Raw genomic sequence first — 25213 nt, forward strand, 5'->3', positions numbered from 1 at the left:
TGGAACAGCCCACAAAGCAGGACTCTGAGCTCAGCCCCTGCAGCCAGGCACACTCACACTTACACTTCAGCAGTTCAACTTGGTGATCCTAGAGGTGTTTTTGAACCTGAAGAATTCTATGATCCCATAGTATAGTAGACCTTTTTAAAGCTGAAAGTATGAAAGGACACCTCCTTTCATGCTGCACCTGGTTTTTAAAAGGTTTACTACATTATGGAATCCTTGTCCTGGTGTTACTCCTTTGTGGGTGTCTGCTCAGTTTGCACAGAGATTGAAGCTGAGGAATGAGCCTTTTGCAAAATTATAGCCTCACCTATCACCACTGATTTCTCATAGCTGAATTCTGATAAATGCATTGGCTCATTAGATTTATTTTGGGCCATGAAGTCCTATTCCCTCAGGGATGCCCCCAAACCTGATCCAGGTATGAGACCCAGGACAGGTGAATGCATCTCCTTTATGGGCACCCTAAAAGTGCATTTTCTTTCTTGGCATGGTTTGGATATCACGGGACCCTGCATGGAATTTATCCAGGTTTGCTGTGCAGGAAACTCCAGGTTTACACAGGCTGTCAGAAAGCACATACAACACAATCATCAGATTTGTTTTATTAAAAAAACCTGCAATAAAATTCCTTGGAATTCACCATCTCAACTTTGAGAGTTGCAATATTTTACTAGTACATAATAACACAGTCTCACATATTTACATTATAATCCTCTATATAGCAAAAATAGCCATGTTGGACTACTGATTAATGCTTCCAAGTATTAGCCTCAACATTTCGGTATTTCCCCCAGCTGAGTCACTGTCTATGCTCTTTAGCATTTACAGTATTTAACAAAGCAAAAAGGACACAAAATAATAGAAAGTATGTGTCTCATGATGTCAGGCAAATCCCTTTAAGATGGTATTTCTCTGACTCCCACATTTTTCAAGAGAGATAAAGTGCATTGGAGAGGAAGATGTATACCTTATAAAATGTCAGCAAAGAGTTAAAAGTTTATTTGCAAGACTTTACAGAAGGGAAAAAAGGCAAAAAAAAAAAAATCTTCGCAAACTGCTACTGCCCAGCTTTGGCAGCACGTCACAGGTAGCAGGGAAAGGGATGAAAAAGCCAAATACAAGAAAGAGGATGGCCCATGCAAATGCCACAGGATGATTGTGCCATGGCCTTTTAGTGGGTGTTTCTCAAAGTAGAGATGCAGGAATGAGTGCTTTGGAGAATTTCTCTGGGACAGGCCATTGTCTCTGAACTTAATGAAGTCATTTTGTTAAGCTGTGCACTTATAGCTTAACAAAATGTGGTCCATGTGGTATTTATTTCATGTGGTATTTATTTCATTTGGGATTTTAATTCCCTTTACAACACTGGCATTTGCTGCTATGGCTGTGCTGCATGTGAGAAGAGACACGGCTGGAAAAAGCTCTGTAGCCATCACTGAAAACCAGGATACTGCTGATAAGAGGGATGCTACCTTTTTTCTTTGTTTTTTTTTTTTTTTTGGTTTGCTTATAAACTACTCTAAATAGAAATAATTCTCTTCTGGAAATGGATGGAATGTATATAATTTGACAAGTACAAAACTGTTTGAAATGTTCACTAAATACAAGGAACATCTTGGTATAAAAATAACAGACCCTCCCACCCACTGTCCCCTCTTTACATGTCTAATTATAAAATGGTACAGTCATTTCAGGTTTCTAACATGAAACAAGTGTTGTGGATGGCATTACATACATATACAAAACATTTGGATATTTGACATCGGAAATAACTGTATACATTCAGAGAAAACAAGCATCTTGATCTGGCTATTGTGTTTAATGCTACTCAGAACCAAGAATCAAGAAAAACACAAGAAAGGGAAAACACTATTACTCCTTTTTTTTTTTTTCCTCTCATTTCTTTTTCCATTCACTACAGACAGAAGTAACTTCCACCAATCCACAATTAAAATGTTGGAGAGAGACAAGATTAATCCTGTGAAATGGATGCACTCCAACATCAATGCTCTTCTTGCAATGACTTCCTTGGGATTTGATCCAGAGGTCATCAGTGAAATCCAAGGGACCGCTTATCATATGTGATTTCAATAATTTCTCTTTCAAAACTGCATCTATAAAGCCTTTTTCCTTTGTGCCTCAATCTCCCTTAAATAAAAGGCCTAAAAATGACAACTGACACAGGGGCTTATGTATGCTCATAGAAGACCTGTTGAGAATAATTAAATTTTAGTGCAAGTCCAAAATTAATTGTGGGTTTTGGTTTTTTTTTTTTTTTTTTTTTTTTTTTTTTTTTTTTTTTTTTTTTTTTTTTTTAAGAAGGATGGAATAAAACATTTACTTAAGTGCTTTCCTAAGTTCAGGCTTCAGTGATGTGTAACTCAGCTTCACCTCAAGATTACCCTGAAATTTAGGGACTAAGAACATAAAACAGAATTAAACTAAATGTTCAATTAGTTCTAAATGGACAGAAAAGCATGGGGAATATTTTTTCCTTCTTTCTGTACTGAAGAAGCAAGTCAGCCAAAGTTTTAGGGATAAACACACGTGTTCCTGAATAAAATCTGACAAACACAAATTTTGACTGGAAGCTGGTTTTCACATTTAACAAGTAAATCCACGAGGAGATTAAATGCAGTGAGCCCCAGCAGTTGCATTTTGAGATGCCATCATGACACTGCCAAGTCAAAATGTTTGACCTCTGCATGAAATTTCAATGTAAGATGAATTGTTGATTCTGTGGACTGACTCAAGAGGCAGCAATGTGATTCAAATCATCTGACTCTCAGCAGAAACTATGAATTCTTGTGTAACAGTAAGCTTCTTCACAGCTGAGTATTTACACTGAAAAACCAAATCACACACTGCACAATTAACAGTGAGCTCTTACCTGGAAAGCAGAGCTCAGGATGAAATAAATTATTAGGTCAGGTCATTATTATTTAGGTGTTTTGATTTGTATTAGTTCTTTTATTTTCAAATTCCCTCCCCAGTATATTTTGGTGTATGTACCTGTATACAAATTGCAAATATTCTTCTGCAAACAAAGACAGGGATTCTGGAGGGCAACAAACCACCTGAACTCTTGTTAGATAACCAGCAGACAAAAACTGCTGTCAAAATGTAAGAAATGAAACACGCTGAGTGAAAAGACCCAAAGCAAACCAGGAATTAAACATTTCAAATGGCTGCCTCTTGCTCCCTTGGCAATTTCTGACACTGACAGCACCATCTCCAGACCCTTTGTAAGAATACTGTCACCTGCTCTATGCAGAACTGTTAATAAGCAGCCTCTGGAAACCTCTCAGATGTTCCCTCAGCCCACTGATCTGGTTTTGGTCTGTAAAATTAAGAAGTGATGTTATGCTAGATCTTTTTTTCCAGCTACGGAATTGTCACTTGGAGGAAGGACACAAATGTACTGACACCTGTGAATAGCATAAAATACAGGACAGGAGCACATGGATGGAGTGATGCTTCAAGCTCTTTCTCTCCTTCACACTGTACAATACCTGTCTAGAACAGAACTTTAAGACACAAATTAATGCCATTTTAACCCAGATTTCTGCTAATTCAGAAATACAAGCAAATTACAAATGAAAGCCTTCAGAATGCACCATTTCCAAGCCTGCCACCTAATGAAGGCAGGTGTTACTTAATGCAGGGTGCTGGTGCATGATCCTTCTGGAGCCAGCCACATGTAATTCATGCAGAAACAACAAGGGCAGGGATGAATCCTGCTCAGATCATGACGTGACCAATGAACGGGAATTCGGGTGTCTGGACTGAACTCTTGAAAAAGCTGGGGTCAGTCAATAGAAACATTGTCCATAACAAACCATAAACAAACAAACAAAATAAACATATGCCTTTTCAAAAAACACAACAGAAACTGGACTGAACAAGTGTAAAAAACACTCAAGCTGTCATTTCAGTTGCACGTTGAGGAGCCCCTGGAGAGCCCCATGGGTACTCTCGAGCACAATCTGGACGTGTCCATGTCCCAGGTGAGCCAGACAGGTGTGCAGGCGATGGAACCGCATCCAGGCAGACACAGCAGCTGCTATTGCTTTTCACCACCTCAGCATGGAGTGTGCAGGATGACAGTGCTCTGGAGGCATTGGCGTGACTGCTCCAAACCCCAGAGAGCTGGCTGGGTCCCTACCTGTGGCCCTGCCCTGTGGTTTGGTGCTGGAGCTCTGTTTTCAGGATTTCACCTCCTCGCAGTCCTGATCCGTGGAAAGCTCCACGTCGGAGAGTCCAACCTCCATGGCCATGATCAATGAGATATCTGAATCACTGCTGACTGCTGGCTCCTGCTCATCTGTCAGGGCACAAAAGGAAAGGGTCAGGTCTTTCTGTTAATGCATTACTGATTTTTAGTTCTGCAGGTGGAATCCAGAGGGCCCTCCACCACTGAGATTGTGATTAGATTACAAACTTTGCTCTTATTTAATATCTGTCTACAACACTTCCAAAATACCCCAGAATTCAAGACATTCACAGTGAAAAGCATGATGAAAGGAGCCTGGATGGGTAACATTTTCTTCTCTTAATCCTCTCAGGGCTTTTCATCCAGGTCCTTCATGAACTTCCGGCCCCCATGTGAGAATTTCCCTCCCCGTCCCCTTTCACCTTCTCAACCTGGCCTCATCCTACTCTCCCCACAAACACAGCAAGCTAATGACAAAGCCACAGGCACCTGGTGGAGCTACTGAATCATCAGGAAAACATTTCCCAGAGGAAAAAACCTGCCCAAACCCTCAATAAGTGATGGAATCCCAGAGGACATTTTTAAGAGCGCACTACTCTAATGTAGGAACACTGGCATTGGACAAGGATGAAACAAATCCAGGACTTTGGACCAGGCTACCTGCTTTCCCAAGTGGCTTCTCTCATCCTTTTCTAGTCTCTTTAAATTCTCTCTTTCCTCTGATTTGAAGACACCTTGCAGGTTCTTGATGCAGGCCAAAGGGATCTACCCTAATGCACCACGACCCCAAATACTCCAAGAGTTGTATTGCTGACTTCTGCCAATCTGCAAATCACATCCTTGGAAGAGCAGCTTGTTTTTGTTTTGATCCCACAGCACTTACCATGTGCATATTTAGCAGCAAATAAAGCCAACAGATTTTAAACCACTAAAAGCTAATTTTCTTCCGAGAACAATCAGGAGAAGCAAAGCACACTAGGGAGATTTTCAAAGGCACAAAACCCTCATAGGTGGCTGAGTCTCTGAGACAAAAATTTGATGGTTCATATTTTCAAGTGGTTTAATTACAGAGATGGTATTTATACTGTAACAATACAATGTATTTAAATCTGTGACAGTTTTTCCTTTACATATTCTATTTTTTAGACATTAGAAGCAGGGCCTGATTGATGCTAAAAAATCTAGAAATTGAATATCTAAGAATTAATAAGTAAGAAACACGACAAAGGAGCCAGGAAAATAATAACTCCTCACAGTTTAATTATTCACTTGAAGCTAAGTGAGCACAGTTAATCACCTCTCAACAGCAGCATGATTTTAAAAAATTTTAGATTTTAAACCCCCCACATGTGCTGGGATTAGACCTCATGTTCTGCAGAGAAATCTTGAATGGGGTGTGCATTATTCAAACTGAGAGCCAGTGTTCTCCTTCGCAACTCTGCCCAGTTTGCACCCTGGATTGCTTTTGTGCTTTCTTGATTGCAAGATAAATAATTAATGCACACAACATGTTTATATCTCTATCCTTTTTTTTTGCCCTTCCATATGACATTAGTAAACATTTCAAGGCATTGCTTCTGACTATAAATGCTTCCACCAGAGGTGGAGGAAGTATTTACAAGCTGAATGATATATCCTTCAGATTTAGTGGTTTTAAATGACGCTGAACCTTCAGGTGAGCTGCTGGGTCCTGGAGCATCTCATACACCTCCAACACCAGAATCACCACCAAGAGTTCAAGAGAGGCAATAGAACAGGGCCAGATTTGCAGCTCACACACCTCATACCCGATGGAGGTATAGCAGGTCACTCTGCAAGCCAGTAAACTCGAGCTTTCCTTTACAAATCCTATACAATTATTCACATTCTTGGATCTCAGTCTTTGCACTGTGGGCTTTTGTGGTCTCCTTTGGAACTGAAGTGCAGGTTGGCAGGAACAAGGAGTGATCCTAAAAATGCCTATGGCTATGCTCTGGCATTGATTTTCCAGCACTGTGACAGTGCCTGGAAACAGAAGCACTCCACCTTCCTTGTTTGCTACCAATCCTAAAGATACAGCTTTGGCAGAGTGGGGAGAGCACCTTGGACATCACCATCCTTACACCTTCCCTTTCACCTGCCATTTCCTTGGAAGCTGCAGTGCATTCCACAAGGAATCAGTGCATCCCTCAGCATCCCCTGCTGGCTGTGCACACAGGAGTCCTGCTGGGACCCCAGCACACAGTTTAAAACCTTTCTGAAGCTCTGGGAGGCTGCAGAAGTCACACAGACACGATCAGCTGTAGGTAACCCTGCTGCAAGGTCTGTATTGCAAGCTGCCCCACACAACACAGCCTTGCCAGACCCTGCTGCTTTGTTTGTTGGGATTTTTGGCTGGCTGCTCAGTGACACAAGCCAGCACAGTTACTGCTATTTGTTAAAGGTAAGCAAACCTCAGCTACATTGCCAGTGCCAGGAGCTTAGCCTGCATTTTGCATCCCTGCCTTTCAGATCCCATTTGCAATGACAAAGCTTATTCAATCACACAGCTTCTGCAGGAGATGTCTGGCTCGCTGTTAACAACCTTTGTGGCTCTTCTGCAAGGTTTTTGTAATTTGCTGTTTTTCTTAAAGCCCTGAAATCAGATGAGGATCTCAACTTCAGTGAAGATCTCAGCTTTCACTTAAAAATAAATGAAGCTTAAGAGGCAAAAAGGAAACGAAGTGTTTTAAAAATTAAATCTCTATTTTCTAGACCGATTTTATGCTGGAATACCTGACTTGTGATTTTAGCTGCTTGAAATTGGCAACCCTGCCTAACCACACACACTATAATACTTCCACTGTGCTTTACAGCACTTCTTGCCAGGGGCAGAAAGCATTTTGTTTAATGAAGCTAAAGGCACATCTCAAGCTGCTTTCCAGCCAGAGTGTCAGTGCCTGCAGCAGGGAACTGTAGACCTCCCTGCCACATTCCTCTCATGTCAGAGAAACACAATACACCACAGCACGCTGCCTCTCCAGACAGACTTTTTCCACTCACTTGTATTTCCTGACACACATTTGCTTGAGAGGTGAAATGCACCAAACTCCTTCTCTAGCCAATGTTATTTTAGATCAATCACAGCAGCATGGGAGGAATATCACCACGTAGATTTGGAAGGGGCCTACACAAGGGTGGCACAGCTCTTGCTTCTTGAAAAGTGCATCAAGTGATGCTTATATTTGAATATTAGTGCAATCAGACCAAGATGAAAATAGCTAATTGCTCTGGTGTGATGAAAACAGTAAGATTGCACACTAGTCATAGTTACCTACTGCTGCTGCTATTCAAGACCATTGGTGTAAGTCTGTAGCTGTTGTACACTAATAAATATTCCAAAAGGAAGAGGTCAGACAATGGGTTTCTAAGAATTTGATACTGCTTCAGGAGGCTTGGGAGGGAGCTAAGCACTGAACAGTGAGTGAAAAGTGCATTCACAAACCCATTGCTCTGCCAAGCATGCAGGCATGGGCACCAGAGATGGGCAATGACCCACCCAGGGGTGAGAAACAAGCTGATGGTGGCACTTCTTTCCTTCTCCTGACTTTTGGGTAGCTCTCTGCTATTGCACCCACTGGCAGTAAGCAGAGAAGTACCACTACTCATTTCACATCCTCATTGTAGTGAAATATACCTTATTTCACAACTCTTCAGTTTGTGAAGACAGATTTAAACAAAGCCATGAAACCCCTGGTGTTAGTTATGCTCCCAGATCTAGACAAGTATCTAAAACCCATGGAATACCATGAACCTTGTTTCAGTCTAGGGCTCACTTCTGAAGAAAACATTCAGATGTGCCTAGAAGGACTTTGCTTCATAAGAAACCAGGAATGTGGCCATCTCCTAGAGCTTTGAGGACCTGATCAGAAATAATATCCAGAGTACTGGAGGCATTGATATGGGATCTTTATCAAAACAATCAAAACACATTCTGCTCAGCTTGAAGCCACAGAGGAATGCCAATGCAAGCAGCACCATTCAGATTTTGTTTCCAGTATAAGAACAACCAGGATACAATTAATCACATTTGATTTATGAGAGAGACATACCTAGAGTCCTCTATTTTTCTCTGTCTGTCTAAGAAAGCACTTTACCATTACAGAGTTTATTGTTACCTCCTACTGTGGCCTTGCCATTTCATCCCTTGGCTGTTTCTAGTCTAAGAGGAAGAGCATCTTATTAAATTATTACCTCAAATGGCAACTATTTCACAACAATACCAATTAAATTTATCACTGAGATCCCTTCTTTTAAAATTACTACTGATTGTTAAAATTACTCTCAAGTTAATCATCTCACAGTTCTCCTTGGATCATTTTATAAGTTTCAAATTCCTACCATATCATCTTGAGAATTGTAACACTTTAGAATGGGCCATAACTGCACTAACATAACATTAAATAAAATACATGTTTAAAAATGCCTATAAATGGCAAATTGAAAATTTATTAGTAATATAACTAATTTTCTGAAACCTAAATTTGGAGCATGTTGTACTTAAGCAATAACTTTAACACCAGTTACCTGAGAAGACCTTTTGGGCTTTGGCAAGACCAATAAACTCATTTTCAGAGAGAGTGCAGAAAGTACCAGCAGCCAAACGCTTTCTTCAAAAGAAAGTAAGAAAAAATTGTCCAAATAAGGGGAAATAACACAAAGAGCAGACAGCAAACACATTTGCAAAAGACTGAGCAAAAAAAGGGGCAGAACACATACCAGATGTTATTGTATGGAAGTAGTTGGGCCCAACTGGCTAGAAAAGTAAAACTTATTTTTTCCCATTGTATATATACGTATATCTACCTTTAATGAACATATACTAAGTCTTTGGGATTTTACCCACGAATCAGAACACTCAGCCTTTGAAATGCACAGCCCATATTAACATTATTTTAGTAGCCAACACTTTGGAAATCAGTCTCCTCTCTGTGAGAGACTAGTTGACATTTTGGGAACTTTTGATCAGCTGCCAATCCTCTCTGTGATACAGCAAACATGCCTCTGCCTGGTATGACACAAGAAATTAGAATATTTTTGCTTTCAGTTTAATTTCCTCTTTGTTCTTACTCTTACCAGATCATGCTCATCATGTTCCTGGGACCAGCAGGGAAACTCCTTCTGTGGCCCACACGCTGCAACATCATTTTCTTTTTACATGAGTGGACCTTCCTTTTTCCCACTGGAAACTCAGTCAAAAATTGGTCACAAGGATTGCCAGAACAGCCAGTGGAGCCGTGACACTGCCTCTTGCACTCTATGCTCTTGGATCAGCTCATCCCCACATGCCAGGCCCTTCACAGGTTATCTGCCCGTCTGGTCTTCAGGGAATCACAAAGACACTTGGGTTGGGAGGAACCCTAAAGATCACCCAGTTCCACCCCCATGCCACAGACAGAGATACCACCCATGAGATTTTATTCACTGCAAAGTGTTTTGTTCCATCTTTGACCCCACACCTCAGTCCCTCAGCACTCTCGTCCCTTGTTTCACTGACAGACAAGAATCACTCTGCTTCCTTCACAGCAGGGCATCCAGCCTCTCGAACAATTTCTGCTGTTTAGATGTCTGTTAGCAAGGAAGGAAAACAACATGACAAGCTGAAGTGTCGCCTCTCAATTTTATGAGAATTGCAGTAGTTTTTAAAAATAGATTGTAGGTGCTTTCAGAGCATTCTACAATTTAAATCTCCTCCCTATGGGCTTCTATAGTACCCATACTCTTCCTCTTTTGTAGTTCCTAATTAAAAATTCTGCAAGGAACCTTTCTTTAACATCCACTCTCACAGAATCCTTACAGAAGGAAGTTTTAATCCTAATGGAAAACAGTGGAAAGTTTTGATCCTAATGGAAAACACACTTAAAATTTAGGGCCCCCTGGCAGTGACAGATGAGTTCAGCTCCTAACTCTCCTTTCCTTAAAACCCCATCACAAGCCCATCAAACCCTGCAACACATTCTCTTTTCATTAGTTTAGAAACAATAAAAAAACCCTAAATTTTGAGATTACAGCAAAACCTTTCCTTTTGGAAAAGTAAACCTTTTTAATGTCCTCTGCATCTTCTTTAGATTGCTTTCACTGTTTACTTAGAGGATTAAGCAATATTTTTTATCTAATCAAAAGCATTCCACAGGAAAGAAAAATGAGCACATATAAACCCCATCATGAGCACATGAGATGAGGATTAAAATATGACCAGGAGGTTTGTTTGGAACAGAGATGTCCAAAATGTTTCTTGTGTCTTGTGGTAGGGCTAGTGCACCAAATAAAATTCTAACAAGCTTGTCTGAGTACATTAATGCACTCACAGAGAACACATAAGTACAGAACAACAATCCAGAAAAGCTCTCAGAAAGGAAGAGGTCAGCTGTTTATCCTGTATGTTAATTTTGGAAAATTTAAATCAGTTGATGCCAATCTCCTTTTAACTGGAACATTTGTCTGACAATCATGCAATAGCTCAACATTTTTTTTTCCCATTAAAAATAAATCTGAAGTGCCAGGCCTGGCCTGCTACACTCAAATATTGTCTGAAAAAAATTATGAAAATAGCTGGCTGGTATGGAATCCTGCAGGGACACCCACAGAAACAGTTTTGGGGTATATAAATCTAGGGGCATTTAGCATTTCCCTACAAATCAGCCTCCAGTCACAGTGTAATTCCAACTGAGCAGCTTCTGGCATGGGAAAATCCCCTCCAAAGCCCAGCTTTTATCAGGGATGCTTGCTGAAATGCTCATGGGAACACAACAAAGGCCAAACCCAAGACATCCATTTTCTGAATTTCTTCTTAGAGCGGTGGATGGGAAAGGTCAATTGAAGTTTCAACAAACTGCAGCTGGAATTTCACTAGAAAATATGTTCAATAGGTCACTTGGCCACCACCACTAGCACCAAGACCTTCCTAACATTCTACATGTGAAACTCAAATTGGAACAGAGTAACTTAAAATCACTGTTTCTCTGCATGAAAAACCTTTGTTTCAATTTTTAAAGTTATTATATAGTCCTGTTCCTCCTTTTTTTGTGTTCTGAGCATTAACACTGCTTGGGGAGGCAGAAGAAAGAGTTTTTACCCCATATAATGATACCTCCCTAGAAAAATAAAAGTAACAAAACCACTGTAACCAACCATGTAACTTCAAAAAACCTAAATGCCTTTGCACTGCTTGTTATTATTTCCCTTTGTTACACTACTGTAGAGTCAAAACTCTGTGGCATTAAGTTCAGTTTTAACCCCTTTGGCCATTCCTTTTTTATTCAAGTTCCTTCACTTTTCACTCCTCTCATTGAAAAGTGGCCATGGCCAAGAGGTTCCCAGGCAGTTCCAGAACAAGTTGGACCCCAGGAGCCTTTAGAAAACACAAGATAAAATAATAAAATAAAATAACAAAAACTCCAAGAATAAAATATTGGTATATTTTTTATCTAGTCTGGAAAAAGGGCTTTTAGAAGCTGAGTACCACTTTATAGTACATATATACATTTTAAGTTTTAACAAGGGAAGTGGCCTTGTATCTGTCAGTCAAAATCAACCAAGAACTGAAGGATTAATTCAGGAATAGAAGAGAGACAAAGGGAACTACTGCAAACACATGCAATTGTTTCTGCCCTTTGGAATATACATTTACAGCAGGTTGGTAGAGGGTCATTCTTCTAAAATTCCCTTCTTTAAGGCTATTTTGGTCTTTCAGATTGACATTTATTCATGTGCAGAAAGACAGTTTGCTGGTGCCTTTTCAAAATGCAATTATAGGGAAGCAATGAAGTTCAGCAACACCTTAGCTGAATTCAATATCCTGAGCACCTGGGGGCAAAATCTGAAGTCAGGTTTCTCATGCATACCTGACACACCATGATTGGTGGCTGTCTCCCAAAGAAACCTCAGCAGCTGAATACACTTTTATAAGAACACTGTGTATTTAATTACTGGGCAAGGAACTGGCAGATTTTAAACCCCCTTTGTGTGATTTTTCTCCCCCCACTGAGATGCCACAATTTAATAAATTTAGTAAAGCTATTTCAGCTAAGTGCTTTTCATATTCTGACTGCCAGTGGCACCCTTGTTCTATACATTTGCTGTGCACTTGTCCTTTAGGAGCATTTTTTTCATTGATTTATAGCACTATGCTACCTCAAGAGGGAAAATAGAGCAAACATTCACAGAGATCTCCAGGAAAGTTGTTTTATACATTGTGTATATTAATTCATGGCTTAATTATTGCCACCCAGCAGAGCCTATGTTCTTGCCTACTCCCTGAGTGCCTCAGATATGTTACCATGAGTTACAATGAAAAGAACAGTCAAATGCATTGGCACTTGCAGAAGACAGTCACAATGAAAAGCCAGTTTGGGTGGATGCTCATTAATGCAACTCTGATGCTAGTGTGCACTGTGCTGTTTTTACCATGCCCTCTGACTGAGCCCTGTCACAGCTCCGTGGGGAAAAGGGACCTTATTGATCTGATGTGTTCATCCTTACTCTGTACACAGTGCCAATGGACACAGGAGATGTGAAAGAGAAAACAAAAAATAAATTAGAATTTAAATTTCCTCCTTGCTTCACAGCAGTTTTGTACATCCCTTTTCGCAATTTTCTGTGCAGAAACTCTTTGTATTTCACTCCTCAACATATGGAAAGAAGGAGCAGTCTTATAACAGGAAAACTTCCCTGTGCCTTCAGAGCCTGGCAGGAGTCTTGTGGTGTATGTGATAATCCAGAGCACATTTTTAGTGCCAGGTGTGCTTCACTTGGTGGCTCTTCGAAGCCACCATGTTGGCATCAGTGTTGGTCCCAAAGCAATCCAGGAACTCAGCTTTGGTCCATGACAATTACTCAGTGCAATACCCCCACAGGATTTCAGCAGAGCCACCAGGACTCGTGTCACACGCCAGGCACGTGGGACCCCATCAGCTCAGCCTTCAACTAGGTCCCATCAGGATCCTCTCTCTGGGACAGCATCACAACCTGCTAATGCGAGTGCTAATAACCTGCTGCATTAACTAGTACCTAGGGAATTTTCCACCTTTTCCTCCCCCTTTACATTCCACCTATAAAAACCCCACTATTCACAGCAAGGAGGAACAGTCAAGTGGTTACACGACAACAGTGGATCAGGTTCTCATCATGCACTTTCATCCACTTCCAGAGGCTGACTATTCTTCACAAAGATATTTTAGACACACACAGATGAAAATAATTGCCTAAAAGTTATATTAATAGATGTAATGAAGAGCTATCAGAGAGATTTGAAAGGGTCCTAACAGTCATGATGAGCTGTAGGTTGGCAGGGTTTTATGGGAAGAACAAAATGAGAGGCAGAAAAGGAACCACTGATATTGTCTAGACTGCCCACACTGCTGTACACTGTGCCAAACTCTGTGCACTTTGCAGGTGGTATGACACCTTGGAGGAAAGTTTGTGGGTTTTCACACTAAAAATCCTGCTCATGTGTGCATTAGAATTATTTAGGGATCTCCCTCCAGCTACAGAGATAGTGCCAGTGGGATTTCTGAGGCCCTATGTGGTGGGATGAGATATCCTGATGGATGGAACCTAAAAGCTTGTCTAAACTGAAAAACGGGAAGTATTTATGAAGAGATAAACTCTACTGGCAAAGACAGTGCACATTATTTACTGCAGAAATTAGTAAGTGCTTCAGGGAGATAAATGACCATGGATGCCATAAAAGAATAAAATCTAATAACTACTTTTCACCTGCCAGTGTCACCATACCTTTAGAATACCTAGATGCTACTTTCCCAGAAAACTACCTTTTTAACCATATCATTCAATCCCAGCTAAGCCTGACCCAAAGAATCTTGCCATGGTCTCCTCAAATCTCAGATCCACCCTCTGAAGCTGGTGCAGCTCAGAGCTCCTTCAGGTTCAGATCTTAGCCAAGCCCAGCTCACACTCATATCACATGTAGAGCAGGAAATGCCACATGCACTGAGATTTCCAAAAATGTCAGCATTTTGCATAACTCACTAAAATTGGGCACCACAGATTGCCATGATGCATGATTGTAGAAAAAGGTCCTTAGGTTGTCATCTGTCACATGCTCTGGAGAGCTGAAAAGGTCAGAGCAGTAAACTCAGCTGGGGTGAACTCTTATGTATTTCACACTATTTCCCCCATCTACTCTCCCCACTCTTTTTATTATGACTCCTGTCCAGATGTTCACAGTACACCACATTTCTGAGGGTCCCACAGGTATCAGGAGCATGAGGAGCCAAAGGGAGAGAGAGAAGGCAGGATGTCTGCTGAGCATACCCACAGAAGTAAAAAGAAAAGCACTGGCTGAGCTCCAGACATTATAAATCTGGCCCCACTGAAGCAGGCAGGAGCTTTGCCACCATGGAGACAGAATTTTACCCCATGTGAGCAGTATTCTGGGAATACCCTCCCTCCAGACACACTGTGGGAGGTCTTCTGGTTCTGAACCATCACTGGAAACACAGGAAGGGAAATTAAACCCAAACCAAGACAACAATACTAGAGTGATTAATCAACAGACAAAAAAGAATGCAGCAACAACGAAGTGGGAGGTGTTGCAGGAGTGGGAGGAAAGAAGATGGCAAGTCCTTTACCTCCTGGACCACTGAACTTTTGTGAGGAGCAAGGGATGGTGCAAGGACTGGTGGAGCTGGGTGCAGCAGGCCAGGTCAAGGCTGCACTGGAGTCTTGGAGTCTGCACAGATTCAATAACAAGGGGAAAACCTTGGAGTGCAGATTCAGCCTTGGAGCAGGCTGGCATCAGTAGTGCTGTACAGAGAGGGCAGAACCCACAGCTTCAGCAAAGATTCCTGGCAGCAGTCAGTGCCATCACTTACAAACTGCCAGGCAGGCCAGCTCACAGCAAGGGCACGCTCAGCAAGCCCTGTGCTGTGTAGCTGAGCATTCTGAATATGAGAAATACAATAAACAGCCATAATGCCTATAAAGTCCATCCACTCTGACAGCTATCACCCAGTTATTTAGCCTACAGCTACCCTCTGATTTAGTTAGCATTTGGATTCATACCATAACTATACATAAGGTCCTGGATGTTCCCCTCTCACTCCCTTAAGAGTTCAGGTTGCCTACAATGCCCAGTTCTACCTGTGAAAAGCCTCTTTTCACAGCCCTTTCCTGGCCTGGCCAGGATCTCCAGGTGATGATGCTCTCCTGATGCTCTGTGGTTTGCCTGCTCTTGGTGCAAGGTCCTTGTCCGTGGGCTCTGCGGCCAGCCCTAAGGATTGTCTGTTGTCCAATATTGTCAAAGCTAAGGGGGCAAATGGAGGGTAAGGTGGAAAACAAAGGGCACCAAGGCAAAATCAGGCATTTCTGTAGCCTCACAGTATTCTGCTGGCTCTGAGAACCAGCCTTAAATGCATTTCAAAACAATTATTGGAAGGAACAGAATCCCATCTTGTTCTGAACAGCTCTTGCCAGCACTCAGGGAGACTTGAGAAAACTGAATGCCCCCAGATGGCAGCATGGAAGATGGCTGGGATTAAAACCTTGCTGCTCACCCCTTGCTGAATCCAGAACTTAGACCAAATCTGAAACCTGAAATCCACAAAACAGAATGTAAAAATCTGGGTCACCAGTATCTATGGTCACAAGTCTAGTCTTTCTAGAAGTTATTTTCACTTCAATGACACTGGCATGACAACATGAGAGAAAATGGGATTATCAAGTCTCTCCGCAGAGTAAGAAGAGTAATGTAAAATCATTTCAGCCTAGTGCCATCTTCTGTCTCCTACCTTTTACACATAATATTATTACTTACCTTCTTTTTCATGCCCAGGCCCATAGCAGTACCTAGAAATCATTGAATATGCATATTTTTCCCAGAACTTAGACAAAACTGCATTTTATCACATTCTTCTACCTCCCTTCAAGCATATCTGATGATTTTCTATAACAGTCTTGTCACTATTGGTGACAAGGCACTATTGGTGTTTGATACACCAACCGGTATCAAACAGATAGGTATTTTCTACTGATCTGCTGTTTTGCCTAAAAATGAGAATTTTAGACTAGCACAGTCCTCATTCAAAATAGCTGACAACATTTCTTTTAAACTGTCAGAAGCAGATATTTGAGAGAGAACATAATTTTTAGGAACAGAGAGACATGCAAGCATTTTGAGAATTACCTGTTCCAATGGTACCGCTGACACACCTTACACAGTGAAAACTGAAGGCATTGAAAACATGTAATGATTTGGTTTTGTACAGATCATCGGCGTTGCTTAACTGCACTCAGGCTTTCAAGTACAGCAACTCTGACCATCAGTACAGCAGAATACACCATAATTAAGTTTACTTATCCTCAGGCAAATGGAAAGCCCTCAAAGGCCGCTCACTAGAGACGGGTGTGTGGCGGGGGTTCCTGGACATGCATTTCGGCGCAAATGCTGCCAGAATGTGTCACTTACTGGTGGCAATGAAGGTGCCCTCGGCGGGCTGGGGGAAGGAGGGCCCGTCCTGGATGACCTGCAGCGCTCCCACGCTCCGGGCAGGGGGGTCCAGGGCCACGGAGCTCTCGTTCACCGTGGTGTCGCTGGCCCCCGTGATCTGGTTCGTCGGGGGGCCCCCGATGGACGCCTCCAGGTCCGGCGGTATGTCATCCATGCAGTCTGCATTGGGCTAATGGGAAGAAAAGGAGAAAATCCAGCTCCTACCTAAATATTCCATTCACTTATTACCTCTTCTTCAGACTTTATGGCTTTGAAAAATGACAACATACAATGAATAAGCACACAGGGTTTGTCTCCATGTGCTTAAAACAGTCTGTTGGGAGAGACCCAAAGTATGCCATGGAAATATTGAGTATTAAACTGTGTCACCTACAATTGCTAAACATTCTTATGTATGCTTTTAAAAGGGTTTGGGAATGTGCACATTGAAAAGGTAACTCACTTTTTGGTATGATCTGCTCAATCACAAATGTAAACAGAAACAGGAGCTGAGGGGGAACAATTATCTTTTCTAATGATTATTATTATTTTTTAATATACATTTTACAGAGCCAGTATTATTACAGAGCTTACAGGAATAAGAATTCAATAAGAATGCCCTGTGGATGCATCTATGTGTGTGGTGCAAAACTAGAAGCTAAAACTGCTTGTAAGACAAGTTTCTAAACACCAAAACATCATCTTTGCTAATACTGTATTTCCTATAAAACACAATTATGAGAAAAGAAACAAGCAGACAAGAATGGGAAGCTGAAGAGCATTTTTTGATTCACAGTCTTTCTTGCTATGTGAAACAACACCAGTGACAGAGGGACACAGCAAGACGTGTTCCTAAGGAAAAAGACAAGCGATTTAAGCAGTCTTGTATCCACAAACTGAAGTTTGGAATGGAAACTAGAATTGCTGTTGTCTGGCTCCAGTGTTATCCACAGGCAGCAAGAATACCTCAGATTTGGGATAAAAAAGGGACATTCAGCTATACCAGATGTTAACGAAACTCAGTGAATCTGTACTTTTGCAAGTGAAGTACAATCACTTATATGTAGGACCCAAACCTATCCCTTAGATCCATTACTCTTTCCCTCTCTCTTAACTATTATAAAACAATGTTTTCAGAATTTCATTTTTAATTTAATTTACCTTTGATGGCAGAGTATATTAAAAACAAAAGGCCTATTTTCCTTTCTCCTACAGGAAAACATTATTTCAATTTTTCAGGGGACCAGTTGTCTGTCCTTTGCTCTGATTCCATTTATTCCTAGAATGGGGTTTTATCACAAACTTTTAAACCTTTTAAAGAGGGGATTATAACTGAAAGTCAAACCAAACATTAAAGATACAAAAATAATATTGCTTGAGATAATTAAGCAATATTATTTCCTGTTTACTCCTGAATAATTTTAATCGAAAAAATGCCCAAAACTAAGCAGCATGCTATAAAATGATTTATATTAAATTCTGATCAGATAAAGGCCAACCATTTGCTGGTAGATGGTTAATAATGTCCTGGAGCTGCAGAAGTGGAGGTGTTGGGGTGCTCAGCCACTGTGAAAATGAGTGGAGGAGTTTTGGTTGACACCAGCAGTTTATATACAGACACAAATTTTTATAGATTCCCCCATTGGTTCCCCACAGCTGCCTGGGGAATCTGAGCTTGGGGCACATCATATTTGAAGTCTCTATTACAAAGCAAATGCAGAGTTTAGCTGTGAATTGAATTGAAACATTTAGATATTTGGGGTTTAACCGATCCTTTCCTGGAAAACCCAAAGTCTTCCTGCTAAATGAAGCACAATATATCCACAGACATGCAAGCCAGGTCTTTAATAACAACCACAGGACAAACATGCAGCTGGCAGGAAAAAACCCCACAGCCTGTCTGGGGCAAGATTTTCTCATTCATCCCATTGTAAAAGCCTGCAAAAGGGCTTTGGCAAATTTGCACCCAAGTCTCCCACCAGAGGCTGATGCCTGCCTAAGGCTTTTTTCTTCTTTTGTGTGTGGAAATTTCAGCTAAGAGGGCTCAGCAGGACTCAAGAACGTGGTTGGGGAATGACATTTTGCTTTATCCACTCTACAGCAACGTCTGCCACCTTTCACTGAGAAGCCCTAGAACTTTACAGGTTCTTTGAGGGCAACATCTTTTCCCAATGGACAGCAGCCTGTGGACACCTGGCTAAGTGACGAGCCTCTGAAAACACCAGTTCATGTGTGCTGGTGGCTTTTTTGGCTCATGGGAGCTCCAGAAAGCATTCCTTAGGAATGACAGCCACCCTGGGCTGTCCTCAGCTGTGCTGGGCAGGGAGAAGGGGGCGGACAGCGTGAAATCTGTGCAGGAAATTTTTACAGAATAAAATCCCCCCAAAAAAACCTTTGCTAGTGGAACATAAACATCCAAGTGCTTTGTTTTTAGTGTCAAGACACACCGACACCAAAGCTGATTTGGAAATCTTAATTTGAACCAGTTGTTCGTGTAAGTTACAGCAGCATCTTTAATGGTATGCTCAGTACAATTATCTATCTGAGATAGAACCTAAGGAAATATTTCTGTATTTAAGCCTAGGTCAGAGATGTATTTAGGCCATCAGCAGAGATGCTGAATGGCAGAGCTAGCCTTCATTCATGTATTTAAGCCTTCATTTGTGTATTTAAGCTTTCATTTCTGTATTTAAGCTACCAGTGGAGATGGTGAATGGCAGAGCTAGCCTTCATTTCTGTATTTAAGCCTTCATTTCTGAATTTGAGCCATCAGTGGAGATGGTGAATGGCAGAACTAGCCTTCATCTGGGCTTTTCATCTTAGACCCCGATTTAATAGCTGTATCACCACTAAACATATGAAAGACAATATACACATTTAGCAGAAAAAGTAGCCACTCTGTTTGGATGCATTACCCTAGCTACAATGCCCTCCTTCTTTTTTCCCACTTGCATGTTTTCAGTTTGGATTATATTAGGTTTATTAACATATCTGCCTGCTACCTGCTTCCTATCTCCATGGAACTGGTTTCTCTGAGAATGGCTATAGCAGCTCGCCAACACATTCAGTGAGCTATTTTATTTTATAGAGCTCTTTCAAATGTGAGCTGGTGCATCACTGACTGGAACTTGGGGGGCTATTTACAGCACCTGGAGGTGTTTCAGTATTGAACTTCAGGAGCCTTGCACAGGGGGGAGAGTGACTCACTCCTTCCCTGAGCTCTGTGATAGCTCCAGTTGGGAATGTGTATGGCAGACAGGACACACACCATCTGAATGCAAACACACAACGACAAAGATCAATCACTCTGGCAGCCTCTAACCACATCTGAATGCTCCAAATAACAAAGAGCTTAACAATTTCTTGTATGTCATGTGCTCCACCACATGCTTAGTAGCTGGGAGAAATGGCCCTTAACTGGAATTAGGAGTACAGACCTTACTTCAGATGGACTTTAGGAGAAATCTGACAGAAAAAGGACTTGCTTCCCCAGAATGAGCAATTAGCTGTCCTTGATGAGTATAGCAGACAAAACTTTATTTGCAGACTTTCTACTTTCAGATTTGAACCGAGGGCATGATTAAAAAAACATAAAGCCAGTCCTGAAAGCTCTGTGAAAGATTCTATAGATCCACCAAAACACCAGTGACCAATTTCTGCTTCACCAAGCAGGCAGGCACAGACACACAAATCCAGCACCCAACCAATGCCCACGCACATGCTCTGCCTTGCTAATACCAGTGGGGTGCAGGACAGAGGTAGGGTCAGACATTTCCGACTGTACTTCCCTTAGTAAATCAATCAATTGTTCAATAATATGGCAAAAAGAGGAAGATGGGGACAGACAGGTGGCTGGTGTTTCCCCTGTGCCCTGATGGGCTGCTCTGCACAGTGCTTACCGGAATCCCCAGAGCTTTTAGAATATTCATTTTGCACATCGGGCAGGTGCGATGGTCCAGCAGCCAGGGGTCCACACAGGACTTGTGGAACAGATGCCTGCAATGAAAACCAGGATATCTTAATTCAAATGCACCACAGCACAACTTACCACTTAGTACCACATGATTCTGAATTCCTTTAAGTGAGAGTATTTCAACTGGTGCAGTTTGTGACCTATTCAAGGACTGCAGAACCAGGTCCTATGCACATAAGGCTAAAATGGTTCCTGAACAACTCAAGCACGTGTGCACATTTCAGTGTGCTGGGAATGGATGATGTACATACTCAGAGACTTAGGGAAAATACACAAAATGCATTAGCAAACCCAATTCTCTTTAAATGTTAAAGGCTGCCAGTAAACAAAAGCTGCTTGTGGGAAAAGGTAACAATCATGTTAGTTTTTCTTAAACTTCTACAGACAAACCTGATTATACATAATTTAAATGTGAAGCCATTGAGGGTCTAGTATTTTTCAGGATAGAGGCATAAAGAAATAAACTGAATTAGAAAAAAACCAACCTATCTTAGGAGAGGCATGTTCAGCACATCATCAGACAAGCACTCTGAACAGGTGAAAGCATTAAGATACAGTTCTTAGGCATGTGTAATTTTACATTTAGAAGTCTAACCAACAGATTTTCTTGACTTTGTTAGTTCAGTGTTAATTCATTATGTCTTACCTTTCAGCTACATGAAATTGTTATTAGTGATTGGTTTCTTTAATTATATAATCAAACCCATCAATATTCTTATTGGCAAATATTTGAAGCATGTTTGTGCCAAAATAATCAGTCCATTTACAAAACCTGAGATATTTATGAATCTCTCAGAAAACAAAACAGATTTCCAAAATCTGTTTTGAATAAAAAATACATAGTTTCCACCAAGACATTTTACCATAGGCCAGAAAATTCCCTTTTGTTTTCAATTTCCAGCTTTGAAAGCCTCAGTCAAACTGGGATTCATATTAGAGAATTTCATGATGTTTGTTCATCACTAAAAGCTTGGAACACTTTCATGCCTTAAAGACTTTAAAATCTGAAGTTCAGTGTTCCTAAAGTTGGCTTCAAAAACAATATTCTAAAAGAAATCCTAACAACGCCAAGTAATTTAAAAACATGACAGATCTTGTCACTTTGCACATCTCAATACTAATTTAGCACACTGTATTATGACTCCGTTAATTTCAGATTTAATATGTACTACAGAGGGAACCTGATTATTGACAGAAATCCACAGAATAATGGAATGCTACTGAAAATCAGATGAAGATTTGCCCTTTAAAAAACTTTTACTGCATTATACGATTAGAGCTCTTACAATATCTATTTTGAACATGTAAACATTTGTGCAGCAAAGCAAGGTGGCAGGCTTTGCCAATTTGGATTTGAAAGTTTATTGGGTATAGTGCTATGTACATGCTAATGGCATTCAACTAATTATCAATTGTTTCAAATTCAAGAAAAAGAAATGTCAGCATAAAATATGATGAGAGAACTGCAGCATTTCACTGTCCCACGGTAAGACAAAGATGTAAAAAGATCAACTGCACCAAAGATCCCTCCCTTTCCAGTTCTGACTGAGGCAGGTTTTAAATGGAAGGAGGTGATGGAGTCACCATGGGTGATTTCAGAAGTAATGACCCAAACAGGAAAACAGTGAGAGATGTTTCAAGCTCAGGCTCAGGACATGGCTTTGACAATCAAAGTCAAAGCTAGAAAAAAATACAGATTTTTTCCCTATTGTGTGCAACCACATTCATTACAAAATGATGTTGATGTCGATTTGAAAAGTTTTTCAAAAGAACTGCAATTGAGGGGCTGACAGAGAGGAAGGCGAGATGTTGTCAGAGCCTCAAAAGGATTTTTATGACGGAAAGGAAACAACTGTTCCCCACCTCTCCCAGGGACAAGCAGCACAATGATGTTGTTTAAACTGCAGCAAGTGAGATCAGGTTACACAACAAGAAAGGCTTCACCACAGCCAAGGTAATGAAGCACTTCAATAAATTGCCAGGGGGTTTGCAGCCTTCATCCCAGGAGACTGCAGAGTGTGTTGGAAAAAGCTGCCAAGAACGATGTGTGTGCGTGCCAGTGCCCTGTGCTGCTCCAGAGGGCTGCCTTCCTGGGACCCCTGCTTTTGTTTGAAATGTACTTGTGGCTTTTTTAAAGATGCAATTTTAATCATACAAGAAAAAAAAATCATGTTGCACTCAGTCCAGATAATAATAATAATAATAGTAGTAATAATAATAACAATAACAATAGCAATAACAATAACAAATGAAAGATATATAGATATATAGACAAATATAAATATAAATATAAATTGTTAATTATAATTATATATAAATTATATATATTAATTATATATAATTATTTATATAATATAAATATTTATATAAATATAAATTAAATAATATTATTATCTTTTTTTTTTTTTTTTTTTAGTACAGCTATTGTAAAGTGTTCAGCTTGCCAACAATTTTGAGAGGCTTTTTTTCCAGATGAAGGGAAACTATTCTCCTCTCAGCTTCCACTCCTATGCAGAAAGAGAGGTACATCCCTGATAACCCCAAGTAAGATCATCAGTTGCCTGGATTAGACCTAGGGCTGAAGTAAAGGATTTAGAATTTTTGTGAGAGGCTGAGTAGCATCCAACAAGAAGGTGTGAGATTTTGGGGGGTGCATGTACAGCATTATTTTCTTCTGAGGAGGACAAAAGAAGATGATGAGGGTGAGAGGAAGGAATAAAAGGGAAGAATGCGTGTGACGAAATAGTTTTCACAGGAAGATAATAAAAAGAGAAAGCAGGAGTGAAAACTGAAATCACAGCTGTTCGTGGAGTGAAGGTTCAGGGAAAAAGAATGAGTTGGAACAAGGTCAGAGAATGTGTTTATCAGTGAAAGAAATGAAATGGCAAAAACAAGAACCTATGAGGCACTCAGCAGAGATTAGGGCTGGAAGAAATGTCTCACCTCCCTACAGAAGTTTAGTTAGTAAAAGTTTAGTAACAGGCACACACTGGGAGCAGCAGGACCAGCACCTTCTCCAAAGCTGGAGCAGAAAAGGCAGTGGTGTTCTGAAACTGGAGATGGAAGACAAGCAGAATGAAGTAAGGCTGTGACAAGAGATGCCACTCCAGGAACAGTGAACTTGGCTACGTTTGATCTGGTGTCAGTGCCCTTAAAGACAACTTCAGGGATGTTTGCTACCATTAAACTTAAAACCAGCTGCAAGTCAGCACTTTTTACTGCTATCAAGTGTCATTCCTTGTTTGTTTAATACACTCTGTAGAGTGAAGTTTATTATTCAGTCAGCTGTGGGAGCTACCTGACGAAGACAGAGGGGAAGAAGCACAAGTTCACTGGAAATTCTCCTCCGAGCTCTCCAGAGTGGGGTACACAAGAACAGCTATCCAGAGCCAGCAGCAAAGAGAGGACAGCTAGGAAAACAAGACTAGTAAACATGTATTGTTTTTTACTTCAGAGCTCATCCACTGCTATACTGGAGGTTTAATGAGGTTCCCATGCTAGAAAATGCACATGGCTCAACTGAGGATACTGGAGCAGGAAAACTACAGAGTCTGTAGGTCTTTATCAAGATATAACACTCTCCTACTCACTTCAAAGAAACAGAAATGAATCGACTCTTTGTTTTGGATGAGGAGATGAGATTGAAAAGAGCAGAAAGAGTCATGAGTACCATTTCATGTTTCAGAAGTTCAAACCCGTGCAGGTATGTAAAACACTGACTGCCCATGCAGTTTGCGCAGCAGGAAAGCCAGGGTTGGTGAAAGAGCTGCTTGAGAAACACCTTTGGGTTTGTGTAACTCCAGCCTGCTAAGGCTCAAACTATGGGTATTTTACAAGGCAGTTCTGCTGCTGCTGCCCTTTTAGCATGAGTCACTTTCTGGGTGACCTTTCAAGCCAGCCAGAACTAAACACCACCTGTTAACTCTGTGTTTCCTATTCCCTCTGCCTGACACAACGCCCTGGGTGACAAGTGCTCATTGAATTATGAGGTAGGACACAGTGAAAGCTAAAGCTTGGACATATATTTAAGCTGTTGTAGATCTACCTCAAAACATTGCCTGTCTCTATCATGCAAAATTTCCAAGCTTTATTCTCCTTCTGTACTAACAGGCTTGATGCCAAACCAAGGTCCACATTTTCTGGTAGTTTCTCATTTTTCCATATTTCTGCTTCATGAAGTGATGTGTTTGTGTCTGCTTATAGAAAAAAAAAAAGAGTTCACATGCAATTTGTCATTGCGGGGAATCTACAGTAGGTCAAATTTGTGATTAATCTGTTGCTTTGTGTTAGCCATTTAGTGATGGCAGTAAACAGATTTAATGAATCACATGAACTAACAGAAATGGACAGCTTGTAACATTCAAATATCTACTACAGCAGGAAAATAAACAAGTATTTCGGTTTCTCAAGCCAGTGAACATGACAAGTCAGAGGCAAATTCTCCTAAGGCATTCATTCTAATTTAAAAAAAAACAGTGAGGAAAACAGATAAATCAAAACTTCAGTTTAAAAATCCTACTAAAGACTTTATTATAGGCTCAGGTCAGACAAAATT

The 25213-nt window shown here is 40.8% G+C and overlaps 1 protein-coding gene across 1 annotated transcript in view; it reads right to left on the bottom strand.

Annotated features, from left to right (window-relative positions):
• Positions 1 to 2263: 2263 nt before the first annotated feature.
• Positions 2264 to 25213, bottom strand: part of RNF150 (ring finger protein 150) — a 71263-nt gene continuing 48313 nt past the window's right edge. The window contains exons 5-7 of the mRNA XM_058803621.1: positions 20585 to 20681; positions 16665 to 16875; positions 2264 to 4330 (exon numbers count right to left, since the gene is read on the bottom strand). Of these exons, the coding sequence (XP_058659604.1) occupies positions 4212 to 4330; positions 16665 to 16875; positions 20585 to 20681 (427 nt within the window). The 3' untranslated portion in view covers positions 2264 to 4211. The remainder of the gene's footprint in view (positions 4331 to 16664; positions 16876 to 20584; positions 20682 to 25213) is intronic.

This window comes from Ammospiza caudacuta, chromosome 4 (genome assembly GCF_027887145.1).
Source record: "Ammospiza caudacuta isolate bAmmCau1 chromosome 4, bAmmCau1.pri, whole genome shotgun sequence".
Classification (NCBI taxonomy): Eukaryota; Metazoa; Chordata; class Aves; order Passeriformes; family Passerellidae; genus Ammospiza; species Ammospiza caudacuta.